Source organism: Notamacropus eugenii, chromosome 5 (assembly GCF_028372415.1).
Source record: "Notamacropus eugenii isolate mMacEug1 chromosome 5, mMacEug1.pri_v2, whole genome shotgun sequence".
Taxonomy (NCBI): Eukaryota; Metazoa; Chordata; class Mammalia; order Diprotodontia; family Macropodidae; genus Notamacropus; species Notamacropus eugenii.
This window is the reverse complement of record NC_092876.1, coordinates 64,094,337-64,119,533: the sequence shown is the minus strand read 5'-3', so window position 1 is coordinate 64,119,533 and position 25,197 is coordinate 64,094,337. Positions and strand designations below refer to the sequence as shown.

The 25,197-nt window shown below is 44.8% G+C and overlaps 1 protein-coding gene and 1 long non-coding RNA gene across 3 annotated transcripts; one reads left to right on the top strand and one right to left on the bottom strand.

Moving 5' to 3' along the window:
* Window positions 1-442: 442 nt before the first annotated feature.
* Window positions 443-18,151, top strand: LOC140504396 (uncharacterized). Its single transcript, XR_011967088.1, has 3 exons — window positions 443-582; window positions 9,655-9,790; window positions 15,806-18,151. It is a non-coding gene; the product is annotated as an uncharacterized lncRNA (long non-coding RNA).
* RPL11 (ribosomal protein L11) lies at window positions 16,892-23,301 on the bottom strand. 2 transcript variants are annotated; one of them, XM_072609273.1, is made up of 6 exons: window positions 22,863-23,301; window positions 20,858-21,008; window positions 19,520-19,626; window positions 18,922-19,053; window positions 17,605-17,715; window positions 16,892-16,969 (listed from the first exon to the last, which is right to left on the bottom strand). In XM_072609273.1, the coding sequence occupies exons 1-6, from the start codon at window positions 22,866-22,868 to the stop codon at window positions 16,940-16,942; spliced, it is 537 nt and encodes a 178-aa protein (XP_072465374.1). In that variant the 5' UTR covers window positions 22,869-23,301; the 3' UTR covers window positions 16,892-16,939. The 2 variants fall into 2 exon arrangements, with proteins under 2 accessions (XP_072465374.1, XP_072465375.1); XM_072609274.1 differs by lacking the exon at window positions 22,863-23,301 and adding an exon at window positions 22,195-22,331.
* Window positions 23,302-25,197: the final 1,896 nt, after the last annotated feature.

Here is a 25,197-nt window from a genome sequence, read left to right as displayed (position 1 = left end):
GGGTCATCGAGAATATAAACGTAGACCATCCGAGCTGGAAGGGACCTTAGAACACAGAATGTTAGAAACAGATGAGACCTTTAGAATGGTCCAATATCTGGAGGAGACATCAGTGGGCTCATCTAATACAAATCCCTCATTTTACAGATGGTGGGACTGAGGCCCAAGGAGTTTAAGTAACTAGTGCAAGGTCACACAGAAAGGAGGAGAGCTGGGATATCACGCCAAGCCATCTGACTCCAGAACCAGAGTTTTCCCCAGGTATCCAACACTGTTTCAAGGATACACATCTCATTTGAAGACAACACATTGGTAGTTTGCTGATGTTGTACTGTCTGAATATCATTTCCATGGCACTTGAAATTAGATGAAATTGGAAAATTCAGTAACTGAAGCAGAGGAATAACTTCTGTAGGATCATCGATTTAGAGACAGAAGGGTCCTTAGAAGCCACCTAAGCCCAACCTCCTTATTTTACAGATAAAGAAACTGAAGAAGGAACTAAACATTTATTAAGTGCCTACCGTGTACCAAGTGCTTTACAAATATGACCTCATCTGATCTTCACAACAACCCTGGGAGGTAGGTGTTATTATTATCCTCGTTTTACAGTTGAGGAAAGGGAGGCAGAGGTTAAGTGACTTGCCCAGGGTCACACAGCTAGGAAGTGTCTGAAGCAGGATTTGAACTCAGGTCTTTATCATTCCAGGTCTAGCACTCTATCCCCCATCTTCACTAAACCTCAATGCAGCTTCATTACCATTTTTTTCCTTCCTGTTACTACAGATCCTGCTCTTCCTCTCATACCACCCTTTCTCTTCCATAGATCTTTATTAGGAAAGAAAGAGGAAAGAAACAAGCATTTATTAAGTACCAACTGTGTACTAGGCACTGTACAAAATCTGGATATACAAATAGAATTCTGCCCTCCAGGAGCTTAGAATTCATCTGGATTGGCAAAGTGATGCAGGGGTCTGGTTTTGGAGGCTCCCAGCACAAGAGAAGGGGCCACCACAGCCTTCTAGGTCAAACCAAATCTGAAAATGCAGAATCACTCCTCTAACATATTCCACAAGTGGCCATCCAATCTGTTCTGCCAGAAGTTCCTGCAGACTCCAGCTTTCCCTCTTCTCTCCGGCTCTCTCCCATTTCTCCTTCCTCTGTTCCCAGTCTTGGTTCCAAGGTCTGTCACTGACTTCTCAGCCACCCCCATGCCCAGGAGAATTTCTGGGAGTTCCCCTGCAAATTTTTGGCTCCTGCCTTGATCAATATTGATCTCAGCCTATAAACACAGTGTAGCCCAACACCACCACGCCTTGGATGGTCTCTAGGCAAAGTGAGGAAACCATCCAGAGTTCAGCCATTATGGCTATATAAAGGTCCAGTGCAGGGCTGAGGAACCTGCGGCCTTGAGGTCAGATATGGCTACAAGTGTCACAGTTGAGGACCTAGAGGGTCACATGTGGCCTCAAGGCCACAGGTTCCCCACCTCTGGTCCAGTGAATTGGACCTTCCCTGCAGCTGGAGTCCTACCTCACATTTACTGATTTTCAGCCTCATTCCTTTTCCTGTTGTCCTCACTCTTCCTTCCTCAACCTCCATAGGGACTCCTCTCCTACTTCCTTGAACTCTACTGGTGCTCCCTTAAATAACCTCCTCCATCCCTCACCTCAGTACACTTTCTTCCCCTTCCATCAAGTATCCCTTACTCTTTGCCAAGGTCATCTTGTTCAATGATGCAAAAGGAGATGGACATAGGAGTGAGGTCTGCAGGAGGGAGGGCCCAGTTCTTCCACATGAGGGTCTCCACAGAGATCTTCCTCCAGTGTCCCACTTCTTTCATGCCCCCCTCTTTTGGATCTTCACACCCATTCTCTTTTCCCTCTACCTATAAACATGGTCAGAGCTCCCCAGTGAAAAAAAAGAGCCCCCTTTTAATTCCCCATCCCATACCAGAGAACTCACCACCATTTGGATATAGCTTTAAATATCTAGAACGTTCTGTTCCTTTCTGAGTTTTGCTGTAGACAGGTGACAGGAGCAGGGGGAAGGGATTTACCCAGGGCCACACAGTAAGTGACTATTTTCCCACATCCCCTCTACCTAATCCCCTCTTATTACCGTTCCATCTCTGGGCTCCCTTTTACCTGTCACGTTTTCAACTCTTAGTCATTTATTAGAATCAAAGACCCACCACACCACAGAGCCAGAAGGGATGTCAGCCACCACTTGGTCCAAACCAGACCTAAAAGAAGAATCATCTCTGATATCCCAGAGGAGGAGTGGCTGTCTTGCCCTGATCTGAAGGGGATCCAACCTCACTGCTGTGGCAAACGGCCATCCACCTGCTGGAGGCTTCACGTGGTTAGGATTCGGACAGAGAACCTGAACTGGCCTTTCTGTCACTGAGACTCACCCCATTTTTCTCATGGTCCTGCCTAAAGAGAACAAGCCAAATCCAAATGGGTTCTTTAAATATCTAAAGATGATCCCAACATTCCTTCCCCTCCAAGCCTTCTCTTCTTCAGGCTGAATATCCCTTAACCTCATAAGGCCCGGCCTTGAGGCCCCTCACCATCCATAGTGCTTTTTCTGGATATTTTCTGGCTTATCAGCATCATTCCTAAAATGTAAAGCCTAGAACTCAAATTAATATACCAGATGTCGTCTGACTAGAGTAGAGTGCAGTGGGACTGCTTATTCCTTATTTCCAGATATTAGACCTTTTTTAAAATGTAGTTTAAGACCTCATTAGCTTTCTTGGCCACCATAGCCTACCACTGACTCATATTGAGTTTGTAACCCACCAAACCCCCAGATCTTTTTCAGATGAACTGCTGTTTAACCATTTCTTCCTCTGTCTTCTATTTAGGAGGTTGAGTTTTTGAATTCACATGGGAGACCTTTGTATTTTTTTCCTATTACATTCCATCTTCTTCAATTTAGCCCAAGATCTTTTTCAATCCTGACAATGCAGTCCAGTGTTAGTTATCCTTCCCAGATTTCTGTCATTTGAATATTTGTTAAGCATGCCACCTGAGTCTTGATATTCAAATCTGTTAAACACACAACAGGGCTAAGAATAGTTGCCTAGAGCACTGGACAGGAGACCCTAATTCCAAGCTGACATCAAACCATTAATGACTACTCTTTGGATTCAGCCATTTAATCAAGTTTTAAATCCATCTATCTGCTACTGTCTTGTTCACATCTCTCCTACATAGAGACATACATATACATATACATGTATACTTTATCAAATGCTTTGCTGAAACTAAACTATATCTCCTGTATCCCATTCATCTACCAGTTCTACATATAAGCCTGAAATGACTTGTTCTTTTCTGAAGTCATGATGGTTCTTTGGGATCACTGTTTCTTTTTCCAGATGTTTATTGACCATCCTTTTAATATTAGTTCTAAATTTTCTTTTCTCCTTTCTGTCTTTTTTTTTTAGAATTTTCCCAGTAATGAAAGTCAAGCTTACTAGCCTAGAGTATACAGAGTCTGTCCTCTTTCCTTTTTTTAAAAAATCAGGGTATCTGCTCTTCTAGAGTCCTCCAGTTACTCTCCTATTGACCAAAATCTTTGAAGGGTCACAGACAAATATCTTAGCAATATCAGCACCACTTTTTTCAGTACCCAAGGATGTCATTCTTTTGAATCAGGTAATATGAACCCATGAAGGGGCAACAGGTGCTCCCTTACTATCTCTGTACTTAATTGGATATCCAACACCTTTAACACCACTTTAGATCTAGTCTGAAACATTCCCCTTATCCAAGAAAACACACACAAAGTAAGAACTGAGAAGCTCCCCCTAGTGACATCAGTTCCCATCGTTCCATCTCTTCATTGGTCCTCTACCCCACCAATAGCTGAAACAAGAGAAAGAGCTTTTTTGTTTTCCTTTGACTTCTTCCCTGGCTCCAAACAGTCTTTTTCCAGGACCGTTCCATGCTCTGAATTCGTCTTCTGTTATTTGTCTTTGCTTACATTTCTGTACTTGCCCTTTAAAAACCTAGATTGGTTTTTGAGCTTTCCCTGCATCCATCTCAATATCTTTAAACAATTCCTCTTGTTTTTCCTCATCAGAATTGTCTCCCTTATGTCTTGGGCTTCTTTGGTTGATTAGACCAGTAGAATTTAAGTTTATGGGATCCTGCCTTTCTTTCAAAATCTATGCTCCATTTTGGACTATACCAAGATTTCCTCACCTTTTCTCTTCCACAAACTCTAAGACAGAAGCAATCACTTCCTTCCAGTATTCCCATCATTTTTACTCCAGTAACCATATTGGTGAGAATTGAACATAAAACACAAAAGTCCTTCTTTTGGGGGGCTTTTGAAGGGTCAGCTAGGTGGCTCCATAGTGCACAGAATGCTAGGCCTCGAGTCAGGAAGACTCATTTTCATGAGTTCAAATCTGGCCTCAGACACTTAGTAGCTGTGTGACCCTGGGCAAGTCACTTCAACCTGTCTTCCTCAGTTTCCTTATCTGTAAAAAATGAGCTGCAGAAGGAAATGGCAAACCACTCCAGTATCTCTTCCAAGAAAACCTCAAATAGTGTCAGATACAACTGAAATGACAAAAGCCTTTTAAAATTATCACTAATGAAAAAATTTATTAAAGGCTTGACTTTAGTGGAGAAAACTCTAAGAGATACCCAGATAACTGAGGTTAATCATTACTCTTACATGCCTCTGGGACAGATTTGTGGTATGTTCCCTAAACTAATTTCTTTTCTCTTTTTACTTTCTTCTTTCTGTCCACAGATTATCTCCTAAATTTCTCCATCGTGTTTTCCCATCCTGATTCCTAGATTTCCTCATATTCTAAATATAAAATGCTACCTGCTACCCCCACCTCTCCTCTAATCTTTTAACCATCCTTTTTCTTTTGAGTAAGATATGCTTTTTCTGAACCACATGGGTTTCGTTCTATCCAGTCTTAGTGAAACCTATAAAGTCAGATTCTCCTCTTTGCTTTGGGATCTCTAGTTGAGCTGGTTTGCTATCCATAATCTGGATTTCTGCATAAAGGTCTGAGGCCACGGTTTATTCTTGGCTACTTTCCTAGATTCTTTCTCCTCTGAACTGCTGGATGCTTTCTATACTTTCACAACTCCCTCCTTCCCCCCTACCCTTTACAGTTTTAAACCCCCTTGATTAAATTTTCAAAACTGTAGCTAAATATATTCCTATTAGCCCTTCTAAGAGTGGGTATGCCTTCTAGTTGTAGCCCATCCATTGCCAGAAACCTATTATCCCTATCCAAAATCCAAATCCCATTATTAAACACCATATTTGTAATACGCTGTATTTCCCCAAATGTTCTCGTCTCTTCTGAAGCCCTTCTGCCTGTCTTCAGTAAACAGCAGGAACGATGACACAACCAGGGCCCATACATAAGGTCTTCATTTTCTTGCCCAAGACTAATTTTTGGCAATGATTTCTAGGCTTCTTATGGAAGTATCATTTGTGACCACGTGTATCACCAGAAATGGGTGGTATTCATCCATTTTTTTAAAAATCTTGGGAAGTTCTCAGTAATACCTTGAATACTTGCCCTGAGAAAATTGATCTATTGCTGTCAGTTCTCTGTTTAAAAGCCTTCAATGACTTCTTGTTGGCTAACTGATAAAAATCCAAGTTCCTCAGCCTGTTTATTCGAGGTCCCCCATAGTCTGGCAAACTCCCTCTCCCTTGCACCTTTCTAACCTTGACTATACAGAAATCTTTTCCACATGCTGTTCATCCACCATATAGTTCACCTACTACCTCCCCAATGCTTCTCCCCCTGCCTCTTTTCTCAGGCCATTTTTTATCCTTGGAAAACTCCCTCTGCCCCTCCCTCTTGCCTTCTCCAACTTCTACAATCCTACTACTAAAATCCTATCTTTCCTTCAAGACCCAATTAAACTGTCATCTCTTCCATGAAGTTCCCCAAATTGGAAAGAGTGGTTCTTCCTCAAACCTCACACAGCACTTTGTACCTCTTACATGTTTATTATGCACGATTTTGGATTATAGTTACTTGTACATGTATTATTTCTTCCCACTGGATCTTCACTTCTAAGAAGATAGTAACATGTCTCATATAGCTTTGTAGCCTCACCAGCATATATAATAGGTCTTTGATAAATATTTGTTAAATTCAATGTAAGAGATTGAGTAAAAGAGATAAGTCTGGAAAGATAATTTGAGGCTAGGGGCGGAGGGTCTTGAATACTAAGTTATAACTTTAGCCAACAGGAATGGGGAGTCATTCACATAATCTGAGCAAGAGTGACATGATCAGAAGTCAATTTTAGGAAAATTAACCATGCCTGCTACAGTCACACCCTGGCTGAGACCTTCATCCCCTTTTGCCTGGTTTACTGCAGTCTGGCCTCATAAATGGTATCTCTCACTAAGATCTCTCCTCCTTTCCAATCTATACTCCACAACTGCAAAACTAATCTAAAAGAAAGGTATGATCATAACCCTCCCCTGCTCAATAAGCATCAACAACTCCCTACTATCCGTAGGATAAAATACAAAGTTCTCTGTGATTAAAAGCCCTTCCCAATCTACATCCAGCCTACTTTCCCAGGCCTATTACACATCACTCACCTTCATGCACCATTCCATCTCCCATCTCTATACCGTTCATTTCTCAACTGGCCGAATTACTTTGGGACATCTCTGACTTCTCTACCATGTCCCACAAAGTTCATTATTGGGAAAACTTCATAATCTAGTAAAATCCAATAAGCCCGTACCCCTTCTCATCACTACCTTCTGTCTCTCTGATTGGAGAATGGAGCTATATACTCCAAAACTTGTATTTAAAGAGAGCCCAGCTCAGAATATCTCACTTCTCACCCAGAAGCACTTGTCTGGGACTTCTCTGATTTTTCTACCATGTTCCTTTCCTAGACACCCAGACTCCCTTCCCCCAGCTTCTCAGTTTCTTTGGTACCATCTTGCCCCATTAGACTGTAAACTCCTTGAGGGAAGGGACCATCTTTTTTTTGTTTCGTTATTTTCTTCAGTATTTTTTGTGCTTCTTTTACCAAGTCATTAATTTTCTTTTCATAACTTTCTTGCATAGCTCTCATTTGACTTTCTAATTTTTCCTCTGCCACTCTCATTTTTAGAATAATTTCTTTGCTTTTTAAAAAAAGTCTCTTTAACTTTCTTATGAATTCTTGCTGGGTTTGTGCCTAATCTGCATTTTCTTTTCTTTGAGGTGTTGCTTGTAGATGTTTTATCTCCTTCTGAGTTTATGTTTTGAGTTTCCCCATTATCATAATAGCTCTTTAAAGTCAGGTTCTTTTTTTGTCTACTCATTCCTCCAGCCTACTTCTTGACTTTGGACTTCATGTTAGCGTTGGACTCTGTTCACCTCTGTGTGGATGTCTAGCCTGAGCTTCTGTCTTTTTTATGATCTGCTATCTTCATAGCTTAGTCTGGGGGCCTGTACATTTTTGGTGCTTCCAAAGTGGTGTGATCTGGGGAGAAGTCTGATCACTGCACGCCACAAATTCCTGACCCAATTTTGGCTTGTTGGTGTGTAGTTTGGGTTTGTTGGATTCTGTGTGGCTGAGTTTCCACAAACTGCTGTTGGATTCAAGTTACAGTTAGCCTGCTGGGAGGGTCTATAGGTTCAGAATGACTGAACTACCAGTTTCCCCTTGGTTTTGGTCTCCACCCTGGTTATTCCACAGCAGGCTTATGTGTGGAGTCAAAAATTAGAACTGAGTCTCCCCTCTGATCTTGGGCACAAAGCCACACAGTTATTATTTCCTGAACTTATTCCTTGCTCCTTACAAAAATAGGGCCTTTGCTCCCTAGTGACCTTGAGTGCTCCTCTCAGCCCTGAAACTGTGAGCCAAAACTGAGTGATGTGCCAAAGGGCATCTGGATGGCCCCTATTTCTGCACCCAGTGCTGGTATAGGGGTTCCCTGGGACCTCTTTCTGCCTAGGTGCTCAGTCCCCTTAGACCCTAGTTGTGGAATTACTCTCTGCCAATGCTGTAGCCACCACAACCTACTACCACACTGCTGCACTGTGCTCCTGGCCAGTCCCCATCCCATATCTCTTGGAGAGAGCTCTTGGTCTTTTTTTCTTACCTCTCCTGATCAGAATTTGGTTTGGAATATTTTCTAGGTCTTTATGAAGTAGCATGTGAAGGAGCCAAGGCAAAAAATTTCTACCTCCCACTCCTCCATCTTGACTCTGGCTGCCTCTATTCCCCACCCTCGGGGTTTTTTTTGGGGGGGTGTTTTGGTATGTATTCAGCATTCAGCATAGTGCCCAGCACATAGTAGGGACTTAATACATGTTTACAGACTGACTTTGCACTGGCTATGTTTCTTGCCTCAGTTATGATCCCTCCCACATCCCTGTAGGATGCCAGGCTCCCTTCAGAGGGTGGCAGTTCAAGTGCTACCTCTTACAGGCACACAGCCTTCCCTGGTCCCCTCTGCTACTACTCCCCCTGCCCATTACTGTGTATGTATTATAGTTACATACATGTTTACATACTATTCTCCCGCCAAGGATTATAGCGCAAGGAATGGAAAGGATCTCAGGAGCCCAATGTCATTATTTTAGGTGTTAGTAAACTGAGGCTGAGAGAAGTAAGATGACTTGCCCAAAGTCACACAGAATGGCAGAGCCAGGATTAAAACCCGAGTCCTCTGACTCCAAACCCGGCACTTGTGGCAGCCTGCCTTCTGGGGAAGGGGGTGTTTTGGGTTTGGAGCTTTGCCTTCTCAGAATCCAGGCTATAGTGCGCCAGGCAAAAAGTAGGCATTTAATAAATGTTTCCTGATTGGTGGCTGTATAAATTTAGAGAGAGGGACTAGGAAAACAGCATGATGATGCCCTGAGAACACAGAATGTTCTGGAAGGCAGGGAATGGAGAAATTAGGGTGTTTGAGGTGCCTCAGAACACAGGATGCTCTGGAGAGGAACCTAAGGACAACAGGTTTGGAGTTACCAGACCTGGCTCTGAATCCTAGTTCATCTTAGGTGGCCCTAAGCAAGGCTAAACCCCACTGGGACTCAGGTTTTTTACCTTAAAAATGGGGGCTTGTTAGAGTCGAATTGAAATGATTTCCAAGATCCTTTCAGCTCTACATCCTATGAACCTCTCCCCATGAGGTAAACAAATACATTTTCATAGCTAAGTCATTCCATCACACACCTGTAACTCTCCGTGAATTTATTAATTAAAACTGCATGTCATCATTGTTTACATAGAAATTCACTAACAACAAAGATTAATTGATCTTCAGATCTTAAGGGATTTCTGAGGTTTTACATTTCCTGAGACTTTGGAATCTCAAGATTTAGAGATAGGGGCTGGGACAAATAGTTTGCTGAAGTAAACTCTTCAAATGCTGCCCATGATAGTATTAATAGTTTGCATTTATTAAGGGTTGTAGAGTTTATTAAGCATTTTCAAGTCTGGCATTTCATTTCACTGTCAAAGAACCCTGGGAGGAAGGGTGATGGAAGGATTATCTATCAATCCTTTTTCTGGGTGAGGAGATTCAGACATCAAAAGGTAAATGGACTTCCCCAAACAGCTGAAAACCAGTGCCAGAATCAAGCCCTGACTTAGACTTGCCTATGCTCCCCACCCATTGCTTTCTCCATAGCACTTCACAGATTCGATTAATCATCACACAGATTCCAGAGCAACAAGTTCTGGGAGAAAACAAGACTGGATTTCTGAAGGCTTCCCTCTGGCTTCTGCCCCCCATTCCACCCTCAAACTCTTTGCTTTGACCCCAGGTATGTATTTGGTTCTTAGACAAGATTCTTTTTAGTGAGTCTTTAGAGTGTTGATCATCATGGGAACAACTTTATAACAAAGATAGACCAAAAGGAACTGACTCTGCAGCACGGAGGACCTAATTATATAGCATACAACCTTCCCGGAGGGCAGGTTCACTCGGAGAGCTAAGGGAGTCAGCCACCAATTCCCAGCTCTTCAAAGACTGGGCGAATCTACCTATGGCCTTGGTGACTGATGAGCAAAAGCATTCCAAACATGGACAAATTCTCCACTGAGAATTTAACTCAGTCATTAGGGGATGGGTCTGAGGCCTTGGATTTACCGTGGTATATATAGTGATCCTCCCAGGTTGTGGTGTTTGTCCTTTGTTCTCGAAGAGGACCATGACATCACAATAGTGACATGATTTGCAGTTGACTTTGATTTGAGTGAGGAAGGGCTGTGCAAGGTCACCAACCTCACTTCTCCTGAGCCATTTGGGTCCAGTGGCCTAGATCAGGATGGCTGGAGATGGCCCAGGATGCAATGGGAGAACCTGGCCCTTTCAGGCTAAGGTCTTATAGCATTCTCACTTTGAGTGAGATACACCTATTCAATGAATAGGCTTCTTTAAGTAGTTGCTCAAGGGATGGCCCCTTTCATAAAAAAAAAAAAGATCAAACTGGGATCCTCTCCTCAATCCTACCAGGTCTCCCAGGTATCCTAGGATGGGAGGAGCGATTGCTGCCTGTAGGCATCCAGAAACTGAAATTTCTGGCCCCCATTAGACAGCCAGCAGTGAATTTTCCATAGCTGATGACCACTTTAAGTGGTAGCTAATGGTTGATGGAAAGTCAATTTCTGGACACAACCACGGTGTGAAAACGTACCACCTCAAGAATAGATCAAAACCTTATTCATCTCTTCCCCTCACTGACGTACTGCAGGGAAATGAGGTTCATGTTGATGAGTCTTGTAATTCACAGAATATCAGTCTAGAAAGAATATAATGTCAGATCAGGAGGGAGCCTGAGAACCTGAAGAGTTTTAGAAACATTAGATCACAGAATGTCAAAGTCGGAAAGAATTTAGAACAGTGTCAGGGCTGGAAGAGTCTTAGAACAGAATATCAGGTGCAGCTAGGTGGCTCAGTGGATAGCGCATTGGGCCCTGGAGTGAGAAGGATTCAAGTTCAAATTTGGACTCAGACACTTCCTAACTGTGTGATCCTGGACAAGTCACTTAACCCCAATTACCTCAAAAAACCCCCACAAAATAAACAACCCCAAAACCAATCAAACAAAAAAAACTACCATTACCAGCACAACACCAAACAACTAAACCCAATAACAGAATATCAACACTGAAGAGAACTTGGATCATAAAGGCCAGAACCAGAAGGATTTTAGAACATAAAATATTAAAGCAAGAGGCAACTTAAAGGAATAGTTTGGACACCTAATTTTACAAATGGAAAAACAAAGATTTAGAGAGAAATGACAGATTGATAGAAACCAAGTTTCTTGGTTCCCAACTCAATGCTCTTCTTAAGACTCACAACAGTGACAGGACCACAAAGGAGAATGGTGAATGACAGCATTCCACTTACGTATCAAATAACTGGATATTTATATATATTTAGCAGTCACTTCCTTGTTTCCTAGTTTCATTTATAGCAAGACTGTCGCTGTGAACATGGCTCAATTCCTCCAATAGTATATGAACTCAATGACTGTTTGATAGAGGCATCTAGTGGGGAATGCCAAGTTAAGTTAATGTCTGTAGATGGTCTAAAACACGGCCTCAGAATCCTTCGTTTCCTTTTCTGCCAATCCATTGCCTTCACTATATTAGGGGAAGAGGGCTACACAGGGTCAAGCGCTCTGATATTTGTAAGCATTTCACAGGTTACATTGTCAAAGAATCCATCCCCCAATGGCCCATCTTAGACAGTGCTTGTACTACAACTGATCACCTGGAATCTCATTAACACACTGATTAAGTCAGCATTTTTTTTTTTAATATTCCATATCTTCTGAAACCACTGAGTTGCCTCTTCCCTTTGACTGAAGGGCTGGAGCCTTCCTTTATGGAGGGCTGGGATCTGAACTTTCCAGGTAAGCGATTTCCCATCAGCAGCTCAGGTTTCAATTCCACACAGTCTTTCTTCAGTTTCCTTCTGGGTAGTGTCTTTTCCCATTGGACTGTTCAGCTCCTTGAGGGCAGGGACTGTCTTTTTCTTATTTGTATCCTCTGCACGTAGCATCAGATTTTAAGATAAGGAAACAGAGGTACACAAAGGTACCTCACCTGATCAGAGTCACACAAGCTAGTTGATACTAGTAAGAAGCCAGCCTGGGTGACTGGAAGGATGGTAATATCCTTGACAGTACAGGAAAGGGCTTGGGGAGAAAGATAATGTGTTCAGTGTTGGATATCTTGAGTTTATGCAGGGGTACAGCAAAAAGTTTGGATTTAGTCAAGAGCTGCACTTGAGGACCTAGAGGGCCACATGAGGCCTTGAGGCCACAGGTTCCCCACCGCTGGTTTAAGATGTTTATAGATATCCACTTCGAGGTGTCCAATAAGCAGCTGGAGATCTGAGATTGAGGGTCAGGAAAGAGCTTAGTGCTGGCTAAGTAGATTACAGAATCGTCAGCACAGAGATGGTTGGTTGAATGCACGGGAACGCATATCACGAAACAAAATGGTATCTTACAGAGAAGAAGATGGGGAACACCCCACCATTATCAGGCAAGATCTGAATGAAAATCCAACAAAGGACTCTAAGGAGTGATCAGATAGATAAGAGGAAAACCAGAAGGCAGCAGTGCCACAAAAACGTAAAGAATATCAAGAAAAGGTTAATTAACAAGATCAAAGGCTGCAAAAAAAAGTCAAGGATGATGAGGAGTGAGAAAAGACTATTAGACTTGACCATTTATAGATCACTGGTAACTTTTAGAGAGCTGTTCCAGCTGACTGATCAGGTCTGAAGGCAGAGTGAAGACAGTGAGAGGAAAGGAAGTAGCAGTGTCAATTGTAAACAGTCTTAAGGAGTTAGGCAGCAAAAGCAGTAGAGATACGGGACAATGGTTGGGGGGAAGAACATATCAAGTGAAAGGTTTTTGAAGATGGGGAAGACATGGGCATGTTTGCTGTCAGTAGGGAACAGCCAGTAGATTGGGAGCAACTCAAGATTAGTGAGGGAGGAGGGGTTGATAGAGAGTTCAAGGCTGGAGAGAACAGGATGGAGTCATACTGAAGGGTTTGCCTTGGTTAAGAAGGGCCACCTCCTTATGTGTGACAGGAGTAAAGGACATAATGACAAGACAAATGAAGAGGAGAAGGGGAGGGGGCTCTCCACAAAGGGTCTTATTTTTTTTTCCCCACTAAAATGAGTTGTTTTTCAGCGGAGAGGGTTGGGGGAGAAGGGAGTTATGGAAGGTTTGAGGGATGAAAAAGTTTGGTAAAACTGTTGCTAAATGGGATAGTAAATCAATTAGGGTGATGTAAAAGGATTGCCTTGCTCTAGTGAGGGCCCAGTTGACATGATGTAATATACATTTTTAGTGAATCCAATCAACACAGTTTCATGATTTCCTTTAGCTTTGTTCAGCAGCACAGAAGGCCCAGGTGGGCGGGAGTTGACAGGCTGATGTTTGTTGGGGCAGGATCTTGGATAGGATAAAGGGTATACGCTGGCGAGAACAGGGCAGTGTAGAGCTGAACTGATTCACCAAGGGGTCAAGTTGAGGAACATAGGAGAGTAGAGTGAGTGAGTGCCAGGATGCTGCCCTGGGAAGAAATGAAGGGGTGGAGGGATTGGAAGTAGGGTGGGATGGGCAAGAGAGAGCTACAAAAGCCAGGATTAAGGGCTATAAGCCAGTGGGGAAGGTAGGTTATGACCAGAGGGACTTCAGAGGTCATGATCATTTGTGTATGAAGGTGAGATCAAGGATAGGACCATCTCTGTGTATGGTAGAGGAGGTTCATGGGAAATGAGGAAGTTGAGGGAATATCAGTATGTATGTTGAAGTCCCCTAGTATGAGAACAAGAGTTGACGATAATATTAGTAAGTCAGCACTTATGAAGTGCTTCAAGATTTGCAAAGTACTTCACATCTCACAATACATGTAAGGCTCATTGAGCCTTATAACCCTAGGATGTAGTTGCTATTATCACCATTTTACGGAAAAGGAAACTGAGTCACACACTGTTGTGTGACTTGCCCAGCCAGGGTCACACTATTAAGTGACTGCTGCAGGTTTACAGTTTTAATTACTCCCAGATTGTGAACCAGGAACTGAATCCATTTAGGAAGTAGTGTGGTAGAAATGCTGGACTTGGCAATGCTTACCTTGGGTTCAAATTCCGGTTCTGTTCCTGACTTTGGTTTTGTTTTCTCTTCCTTAACAAGGTTCCTTGACAGTTAAGGTTCTATGGTACAGGTACTAGATTCTGGCCTTTCCACCATGCCTGCCTGGTGTAGTTCAATCTGATTTGCCAGAGGTCAACCTGTGATTTCATCTGTTGTCTAGTGTAGGGACGCTTGCCCAAATTATCACTGGCAAACAACTGCCACCCACCAGTCTCCACCCTCAGGTGCGCACCTCAACTCAATACTTCCCTAACAAATGGAAGAGGGTGTCACAGTAGTGCCCACAGGATCTTGGGCTTACTGTATGTCTTGTCCCATGGACAATTTGTGGAACATGAGGCATTTACTTGTTGTGGCTGTTTCCTCGTTTTTAAAATGAGGAAAATACTATCTCACAGGTAAGGAACAGTGTTTGCAGGCTGTCAAGTACTTCAGAAATGTGACTGATTATGACAGGAGTCACTGCTCAGGATCAGAAGGCATGGATATTTTTAACCCTTAGAAGATCCTAAGAATGGAGAGGAGTCAACTATTTCAGGGATTAAACCACAAGGGTCCATCCAACATGTAAAAGGCAACTCTCCTTGCTCATGACTCAGACCAGTGTATAGCTGCGACCCTGGATCGTGCATGACAAGATCATCTCCAAGCCTTCTCCAACTGAGCTATTTACAATTCCATGGTCTCTCCTTGGCTGGTGTCTCATTTTCCTGTGGAAAGGTTGCTCCACTCCCTCTTTTGAGAGCTAATCAAAGAGCTGTTTGGTTAGGCTCTGAGCTTCATTAGTTTATACGTCGTTCAGTTGTTTTAGTTGTGTGCCAATCTCCATGACCTCATTTAAGGTTCTCTTGGAAAAGATGCTGAAGTAGTTTGCTGCTTTCTCCAGCTCATTTTACAGATATGGAAACTGAAGCAAACAGGGTTAAGTGATTTGTCCACAGCCACACCTCTAGAGCCTTGAGGCTGGATTTGTACTCAGGTGTGATTCCGGGCACTGTGCCACCTAGCTGTACAAAGGGACGCTGGTAAAGTTGAATTTTCAGCCTTTAGGTCAGGGTCTCAGATTATGGATCTGTAGAAGACAGCAGTGACTCACCTGAACTACACTAGACTGTGTTCCAAGACCTCTCGGCTTCACTGCTAACAGGACACACTAACCAGCTCTGAAGTTGGCATGACGCTTCATAGATGCAGTCACTTTTGTTCACTGATGTTATTATTTTCAATTAACAATTAGCACTGAAGGCTGGTTATCAGCTATGCCCTCTAATTCCTGGGAACAGTGAACACCAATTAGTCTAGTGGAGGGTAGCAGGAAGGCAGTGCAGAGGCAGGCCCAACCTCAGCCGGGATTCACCGTATCAAAAAGCTCGGTACCCTCAGAAACAAGTTTCCCTCCCCAGGGACTGGTTAATGTAAGCCACCACTCTGAAGCTGGGGGTAGTGGGACTGACCGAGACAGAGGACACCAAAGTCAGTTTAAAATGGAAGAACTCAGATGTAAGGAGGTTGTTGATATAAACCATTATGAAGTGTGTAAGCATTACATTAACAGTAAGGAGGCCTAGGACTGTATCCCAAATAGATCATAAAAATGGGAAAGGGTCCCACCTGTACAAAAATATAGCAGCTCTCTTTGTGGTTCCCAAGAACTGGAAATCAAGGGGATGCCTATCAATTGAGAAATGGTTGGACAAGTTGTGGCACATGAAAGTAACAGAATACTACCGTGCTATAAGAAATGAGGACTTCAGAGAGGCCTGGAAGGACTTAGATGAATTGATGCTGAGTGAAAGGAGCAGAACCAGAACTTTGTACACAGCAACCACCACAGTGGACGAGGAATTTTTCTGATAGACTTAGTCCTTCACAGCAATGCAAAGACCTAAAAAATTCCCAATAGACTCTTAAGGCAAAATGCCTTCCACCTCCAGAGAAAAGAACTCTGAAATTGGATTGCAGAATGAAGACCATTTTTTCTTGTGTTACGTTTTGTTTTCATGGTTTCTCCCATTCATTTTAATTCTATGCAACATGACTGAAGTGAAAATGTATTATTAAGAATGTATTAAGGAACTCTATAAGACTGCAAGCCATCTTGGGGGGAGGGAGAGGGAAGGAGGGTAAAAAAAAATCAAAGATGTGGAAGTGATTGTAGAAAATAGAAAACAAAATAATTTAAAAAACAAACAATAAGGAGGCCTGTGGTTCAGCCACTAATTCACTGAGACTGATGACTCCACTGCTTCCCTTCTCTGGATCGAATCCAAGTCCCAACATCACTAGCTTTATGACCATGGCCATCACCTGAGACTCAGTTTCTTCATTATAAAATGGCGATATTTTGTCATTAGTTAGGGTTGCAGTTAGTTAAGTGCTATAAAAAACTTAAAAAGTATTGCAAACACTCGTGCATTTCGCCACAACTGCCACCATCCTAAAATGAGGGGGCTGACCCAAATCTCTCCCAAGTTGTTTCCAGGTAAAAAATGCTGACATTTCAGTGGGCTGGCATGGGGCATGCACTGGCTCAAAGTGGCCAGGAGAGCTCAGGGCTCCACAAGGGCTGAAGAACACTTTTATACAGAGGAATGTCCAAGGTCACAAATGTAGTCAGGAGCAGACGTGGCATTCACCCCAGGTGAATTCACCCAACTCCAAATCCAGTGCCCTGTCCACTATGCCAGGCACTGCCACCCAGGAGCATGGGCTCCTCCCACAGAAAACAACACAAAATAGACTTGATGGATCATTTTATTGACCTTTTAATAGAAAATAGGACTTTTATTTGCCAGGAAGGATGATGCCATCATACTGCAAGAGAAAAGATTATTTTTTTTCAGAATCAGAGGAAACAGGAGGGAAATCAATAGCAGCTCTAGTGGCTTTGTTTATTGAAAACCCAGCTCCCTTCTGTCATTTTAAGTAAGCAAAGCCAATGGGTCAATATTTGCTAACAAGGTTACTATCTACTATATTTGATGTAGCTTGGGTTGCAAAAACTGTAGAAATGTCTTCTCTTTTTAATGACTGACCACAACAGCTTTGAGCTAAGGTAAACCTATGAAGAACAAAATCCTCACAATCCTTTTTCCACAAAAGGCCACATCAGTAGCAGCAGAGGGGGAGGCATCTCCCAGTGCCTCTTGCTGAGACAAGACACCCCCTTTGACTCCAACCTTTACTCTGGACTAAGGGTTCTTAACTTTCTTTGTCACGAACCCCTCTGGCAGTCCGGACCCAGAGTAACTACTTTCAGAATGTCTTTACATGAAACCAATTATTAAAGATGTCATTTCCCCCCACTCTTCCCTTCCAACCTTACCCATCCCTACCTTGACCCCTACTCAAACTAGGCCATCCTCAGCCTCCCAAATGTCCCTCCAAGCAAACTTAAGCATGCTTTTTCTTAAAGGATGCTACCTAGACAGAGAGAAGACTCCTCTTACCTTCTGCTGGAACCAGCGCATGGCTTCCTCTTTGCCAATTCTGTGTTTGGCCCCGATGCAGCCTGTCCTACGCTTCTTGTCTGCAATGCTGAACCCAGGCCTGCCCAATACCTGCCCCACAAACAGTCAACAATCAACTTGCTGGCCCAGGGATAAGGTGCCAACTAAGAGACACATGTGACTAGGGCTGCTATGGCCCCTCCAAGTGGCTTTCATTGTCTTACCCATAAATGAAGGCAATGGACTGATGCTCAATGTTCCTTTGAGAGCTAAAGGCTGATTCTGCATCACTATTCTCTCTCAAAGATCTCTCAATAACTTGCTGAGCTCTCCCTCAACACCCACTTTTCAGTTTGGGACATTTTCCTTTCCAGCTTGCAAGGTATTTTTTTTTTTTTTAAGCAAAACCAACACTATGCAAGTGTCCATGGAATAATAAGGCTGGGAATCAATGATCACAGTCTGTGTGTAAAGTCACAAAACAGGGGTTGGTCCTAGCTTTGCAATTAATCCCAATCCACTTTCTACAGTGCCTGACCAAGAGCACCCCACGTAACCCAGACAAAGCCCAACCCTTCCTCTCCTGTTGAGATAATGGTTCAGGGAATTCAAGTGACTTAAGGCATGAACTTCCACACCTAGTTGGGCACTGAGCTGTGAGAAAATCATGGAATGAGGCTATGATCATGCTCCCCTATTGGAATGCACTCAGGTTTAGCTGAAAAGGGAGGGCATTAGAAGCATGTACAGGGCTACAGACAGCCCAGGAAACAAAGGGAAGGCACTGGGGCCAGGAAACTGGTGCACATCACAGGTGAGCCATGCACTAAGGAGGAGAAAGGGGTATGATGCAGAACAGAATCCAGGTCTTCTAAGGTGGAAAACTGCATTGAAACTGGTCCACATTTCCAATCTATATTCCTCCCAACTGAGCTTACTGGATGCCCCAGAGGATGTTTGAAGAATTGAATGGAGGATTGAAAATCTTGTGGACCAATAACTCATCTTACAGAGGAGGGAACTGTGGCAGGCAGAGGGTGACTTGCCCAAGACCATACAGTCTTGTCATTCACTTCCCAATTTTGGCTTGTTTGCTTCCCTGATTAATATCCCCAAAGAGCTGGGAGTAGAGATGAAGGTTGATAACGGAACACTCATTCCAACGTGCCTCCTTTCTGAAAGCTTTTGGCAGAGAAGAGGATGAAGCCATTGGTGCAAACCAAACATGTGGACCCCCTTTCCCAGAATGTGGAGCATCTATATGTCACTTCAACCACAGAGAACAGAGAAGCAGCAACAAAAACCAAGTGCCCATACCACATAGAAGTCCAAGCCGTAGATGCCAATGCTCGGGTCGTATTTAATCCCCAGATCGATATGCTCTTGGATCCCAAAGCCAAAGTTGCCAGTGTCTGAGAAGTTATTTTTCCTTAACTCATACTCTCGCACCTGAAAAAGGAAAATACAATTCACACTGACATACTGAGCTCAGCTGACTAGAACGTTGCCACAGACGGATGACAGACAGGGGACCCCCCCAAATCAGTGTTCTTCCTTTCCAAACTAAGCAACAGCAAAAATGCTCCAGATTGCAGGATTTAGAGCTTGAAGGGACCTTAAGGAGAATCGAACCCAAATCTCTCATTTTGGAGATGAGAAAACATATGTCCACAGTTGGATTTCATGCAACTACAAGGAACTCCTGCCATGCACAGAATGAATAAGTACACCAGAGGTTCCAAAGAAGGACAGGGAATACATCATACTACATTGTGGACTTCCCCTGTGGGAGGGGGAAGAGGAAATGGATATTAATTAATCTAATGAATGATTCTTATCCCCAACAGCATCTGAAAGAAAAATCAATAAATGCCCATGAAATAAGTTAATGTATAGTTTGAGGATCATGCCTCACCTTCAGCCCCTTCTCCAGAATCTCTTCAGCTTTGGCCCCACGGACTGTACAGTGAACAGCGATCTTCTCATTTCTCCTGATTCCAAAAGACCTGACAGTATAGCGAGCTGCAGGAGAGTGACAAGATGGTTAGGAGTCACTTTGGAGTTCGTGTCCATTAGCCCTCTTTCCCAATAACAGCGTCATGGTCCAATAGGGCAAGAGAACGAGAATCAAGGCAATGGCCCCAAGTATCAATCAACCCTTCTGAAATTCAGACAACCCCATATGAGGAACCTTAGTAGTATTCCAGGTGAAATGCCTCATCTTATATAACAAGAAACTAAGACCCAGAGAGACTGGGTAACTTGCTTAGTACCACCCAGGACTCCTGAAGTCCAGTCTAAAGCTTTTTTGATTATATCCCGCTGCTTTCTGGCCATTATCCTGAGCTAGATTCAATTTATAATTTAAATATGAATACTTGACTAAGGTTCCCAAGCCACCCAACACTGATAAGAATCAAAAGTTCAAAGTCAGGATTTTTTTGCTGAAAACTTTCCCAGGGCACATGTGGGCAAATCTAAAATAAAAAAAATCTAACTACTTTGAATGTATATAAACAATAATCTAATTAAAATACTGTAAACCAAACAATAGTATTCTTTAATCAAATATACAACATCTAGCTATTCACACACAGAGCTCCTTTAAATAGCTATGCCTTCTTTACAATGCACCTCAGCAAATCAAAACTCCCTCATGACACCTTTTAATCCAAAATGTGCATGCAACTGACCAGATGGAATTATGCTTACACTGTGCCAAGACCAAAACCTCTAATCCCCTGACCTTCTGCTGCACCACAGAATGTCAGAAGAGGAAAGGAGGTCCAAGACGATCCCAACTCTTGGTGACCCCATTTAGGGTTTTCTTGGCAGACAATGGAGTGCTTGCCATTTCTTTCTCCAGCTCACTTTAAGACAACGAAAATGAGGCAATAAGTGACTTGACCAGGGTGACACAGCTAGCAAGTGCCTGAGACCAGATTTTAATTCATGCCTTCCTGACTCCAGGGCCAGCAACCTATCCACTGAGCCACTTAGCCATCTACCCTCTCATTGTTATAGAGGAGGAAACAGGATTGAGAAAAGGGAAGCCTCTTGCCTAAGACTACACAACTCTGCAGTGAGATTAAAACCCGGGTCTTGACTCTTTAATTCCAGTTCTCTTACCACTACACCAGCTTTTAAGGCTTTTACAGAAGAGCCTTGGAGGGGCTTACAGCTCTCAAACTGTAAAGAGGAAGGACAAAGCCCCAGGACTCCCTGCCTCTCCCAGGCTTGGCTTCATTCTTACCTTTGGAGAACACTGGGGTTTGGCCTGTGAGCTGCTCCAACACTTTGGCTGCCCGGGTCAGTCGATCTCCACTCTCCCCAACACAGATGTTGAGGCAGAGCTTACGGATTCGCAATTCCCGCATGGGGTTTTCCTTCTCACCCTGATCTTGCTGAAAAGAGAATAAGCTGCACTGGTCAGTGAACCAAAGTTCCTGCAACTACTGCCACCTTCATAATAGCCAATGGTAAATAATGACAGGGTCCACAACATTCCTGCCACTAAGAGGAATAGCTGTTCTGTCTCTCATAGTTAGGAAAACTGCAAGGAATAGGGAATTTAAATTAAAATTTATTTTCCCAACTTCTGACTGGATTTCTTTCTAATTTAATCAAAACCCTTGTTATAAGCATGTTGTCAAGCAAAACATTCCCAAACTGATCACTGCCTAAAAATACATTTCAATGTGCACTAAGGCACACGAGTCCTTTGGAATGACGGCTGGTCTTCATACTGATCACAATTTCTAAGTCTTTACATATTATTGTAAAAAACTGTTTTCTTGGTTCTGCTCAATTCACAAAAATCTCCTAAACGCCACATGATTACACAAATTTCTCCCGAACATGCCCTGCACTCTTTCCAACGCCTGCTTCCTTTTCAGGTCTAATTTCCACTCGTTCTTTAAAAGTCCAATTCAAATATCCCTTTCTCCAAAGTTTCCTTTGCTCCTTTCCTGGTAAGTTAGCTCTTCCCACTAGACCAAGCAAAGCACTTTTTTCCCGTAGCCTTAATGCTCACTCATACATATTACACATGCATATACAAACATTTTTAAATCACTGTTACTAGTTATGTCTTATCCGCTTACTAGCAACCTCAATAGGGATGGCCGTTTTCTGCCCGTTTAAATTCCCCCGAGCACAGCACTCTCCAGAGAAATGCGGTGGATATTTGCATAACTAAAAGGATAAAGTTGGGCCTAGAAACTAAGTTTCCTTCTACTAAGTCTTGAGACCATAGGCCAAAAAGCATAACGTATTTTGTACGTTTTAGGAAGGGAGAGGAGTAGTGCTGACGTGAAAGGGGGCCCAGGGGAGAGATCGCGTCAAGCCAAAATAGTCTAAAAGGCAGAATGAACGGTGACATGCACGCAGCCCTTCCCCTAACCCGTACCCACTAAATCCCATGATTCTCCACGACCCTTAAAGGCCCCGCTTTGCAGAGGAGGCCTTCCCCCCCCCCCCCCCCGAAGCTGGGGCTCCGGGGTTCCATCCCCCTTCCTCCCAGTCAGCGTCCCGATCCCCTTCACGCCCTCGCCTTCCCTCTGGGAGCACCTCCAATTCACCCGCCCGTACCAGGCTTCCGCACGGTGTCCCCTCCGCTCGGCTGTTCGGGCCCCTCGGTCGCGCTCAGCAGGGGGTTAAGGCCCGCCGGGCCTCGCGGGCGGAGCTGGGGCGGCCCACCCCGGGGCTCCTCCCCGCTCACCAACACGCCCGGGCAAAGACCCTCCGCCCCGGCCCGAGGCTTTCGGGAGCGCCTTCCCCGACCACCCGCCGGCGCTCCCCAGCAAACGTGGAAGCGGGCACCCCGCGTATCAGGAGCCCCCGTTTGGCAGATAAGGAAAATGAGGCTGACATCCAAGAGAACTGCACGTCCGGCACAATAGGGCCGGGAGTAATGCCCCTAGGCTCCGGCCTCCCCTCCACATTCCCGGGATCTCGCGGCCCCTGCCCTCGGCCGCCCTCCTCCTCCCCGCTCCCGAGAGTCCCTGGAGCTGGCCTGGGGGAAAGGAAAGCGGCCAAGCCCCGGCGCCCGCTCCTCGGATGCCTCCCGAGGCTTCCGCGGGGCCCGCCGGTCGGGGCATGGCCCGGGGCGCCTGGCCTACGGAACCCTCTCCGAGCCCGCCGGGCGGACGAAGCAGGCCCTGAGGCCCGTGGCCAACCAGGGCCGCAGCCCCCATGGGCCCCCGGCAGGGAGGATGGGGACGGATGGCGGTAACAGACCCACACCCGCCGCTACTTACCGCCATGGTGAAGAACCGGAAGAGAGAATGGAGTTTCCGACCCGAGGCCTTATGGGACGTGAGGCAGAGCAGACGCTGACCTCACGGAAGGAGAAATCATAGAGAGGGGAGGAGGAAGGAGCGGGCACTCGTGTTGCTTCTGCTGGTGCTGCCACCTGGTGGAATCCAGGAGCAGGGCTGCCTGGGAGGTCCAAACTAAGTCCTGGCTAGCTGACTCAGGTTAGAGTGAGCAGTGAGAAAAAGCTTGCCTGTCCCCCCAAAGAGGCACTTAATCAGTGTCTGTTGATTGCTTCATTCAAATAATAAATGCCCTTGGAGCTATCTTTGCAGGAATCTCTTAAAAAGGCTTTGATCATCCACACCCATCTCCCCCAGTCCCAGTGGGAGTGAGAAAAGCTGGACCAAGGTCTCCTGTCCAAGACACCAAGGAACTAGTTCTAGTTCCCTCTGTTACTAACAGCTCTGGCCAATTCTGGGCATGCCAGTCACTTCCCCTCCTGGACCGCAGGTCACTCCTCTGTAAAATGAGGTACTTAGACTAAATGATCTCATACTCTGCTGCTTTTTCAACATTCTGTGCCACCAAGGCAAGGGCTTGTGTTACAGAAATCTTAAATGCATACAGTTAAAAACTTAAGATACAAAGATGTTTCCTCCCCCCACCCCGCAATCTAAGTTCATGGATCTCCTGAAATCTATCTACAGACCCAAGTTAAGAATCTTTTTTTCTAAGGTCTCTTCTAGCTCTAACATTCTATGTTCTAAGGACTCTCTGGGTTCTGACATTCCGTATTGTAAGGGTCCTTCCATCTCTAACATCCTGACTTCTAAAGACCCTTCCCAACTCTGACAGCTTGTGTTCTAAGGGCCGTCCTGATGGGGTGGTGGGACCTGGACCCCAAAAGGCAAAGACCATGTCTCTGGAAGCAACCCATAATTCCAGCAAGGACCCTGTGAGAAAATCTTTCCTTGTTACAGGCACATGCAGACCTGACCCTATAATTCCTTAGATAAGGGCTATCAGTAGAGACACAGGGTTGGTGAACTATCTTGTCCCATCTCCCCCAGTATCTGGTATCAACAGAGCTTTCTCTGTTGACTCCCTGAATTTTCCCACAATTCAATAAACTTTACCACTTGACTGGAAGATGGTTTGAGTCTGTGAATTCATTCCAGGGGATGCAATCCAGGTGATGCTATCCAGCACACCTAAACTGTGTCACTTGTATCTCTGACATCCTGCATTCTAAGGACCCACCCAGCTCTGATATTCTGGGTTCTAAGGGTCCACCCAGCTCTTACATCCTGTGTTCTAAGGGTCCTTCCAGTTCTGACATTCTGGGTTCTAAGCCCCCTCTCCCACATGTGACATTCTGTGTTCTAAGGGTCCTCCCAGCTCTGACATCCTGTGTTCTAAGGCCCCTCCCAGCTCTGATATCCCATGTTCTAAGAGCCCTCCCAGCTCTGACATCCTGTGTTCTAAAAGTCCACCCAAGTCTGACACTCTTGGTTCTAAGCTCCCCTACCCCCCCAGCCACCATTTGACATCCTGTGTTCTAAGGGCCCTCCCAGCTCTGACATCCTGTGTTCTAAGGGCCCTCCCAGCTCTGACATCCTGTGTTCTAAGGGCCCTCCCAGCTCTGACATCCTGGGTTCTAAGGGCCCTCCCAGCTCTGACATCCTGGGTTCTAAGGGCCCTCCCAGCTCTGACATCCTGGGTTCTAAGGGTCCTCCAAGCTCTGACATCCTGTGTTCTAAGGGCCCTCCCAGCTCTGACATCCTGTGTTCTAAGGGCCCTCCCAGCTCTGACATCCTGTGTTCTAAGGCCCCTCCCAGCTCTGACATCCTGTGTTCTAAGGGCCCTCCCAGCTCTGACATCCTGTGTTCTAAGGGCCCTCCCAGCTCTGACATCCTGTGTTCTAAGGGCCCTCCCAGCTCTGACATCCTGTGTTCTAAGGGCCCTCCCAGCTCTGACATCCTGTGTTCTAAGGGCCCTCCCAGCTCTGACATCCTGTGTTCTAAGGGCCCTCCCAGCTCTGACATCCTGTGTTCTAAGGGCCCTCCCAGCTCTGACATCCTGTGTTCTAAGGGCCCTCCCAGCTCTGACATCCTGTGTTCTAAGGGCCCTCCCAGCTCTGACATCCTGTGTTCTAAGGGCCCTCCCAGCTCTGACATCCTGTGTTCTAAGGGCCCTCCCAGCTCTGACATCCTGTGTTCTAAGGGCCCTCCCAGCTCTGACATCCTGTGTTCTAAGGGCCCTCCCAGCTCTGACATCCTGTGTTCTAAGGGCCCTCCCAGCTCTGACATCCTGTGTTCTAAGGGTCCTCCCAGCTCT

Coding starts and splice junctions, on each gene's coding strand:
- RPL11 (XM_072609273.1), bottom strand. Junction 17,716..18,921: donor ACGGCTTGGACTTCTATGTG/GTATGGGCACTT, acceptor TTTGTGGGGCAG/GTATTGGGCAGGCCTGGGTT. Junction 16,970..17,604: donor TGCGCTGGTTCCAGCAGAAG/GTAAGAGGAGTC, acceptor TTTCTCTTGCAG/TATGATGGCATCATCCTTCC.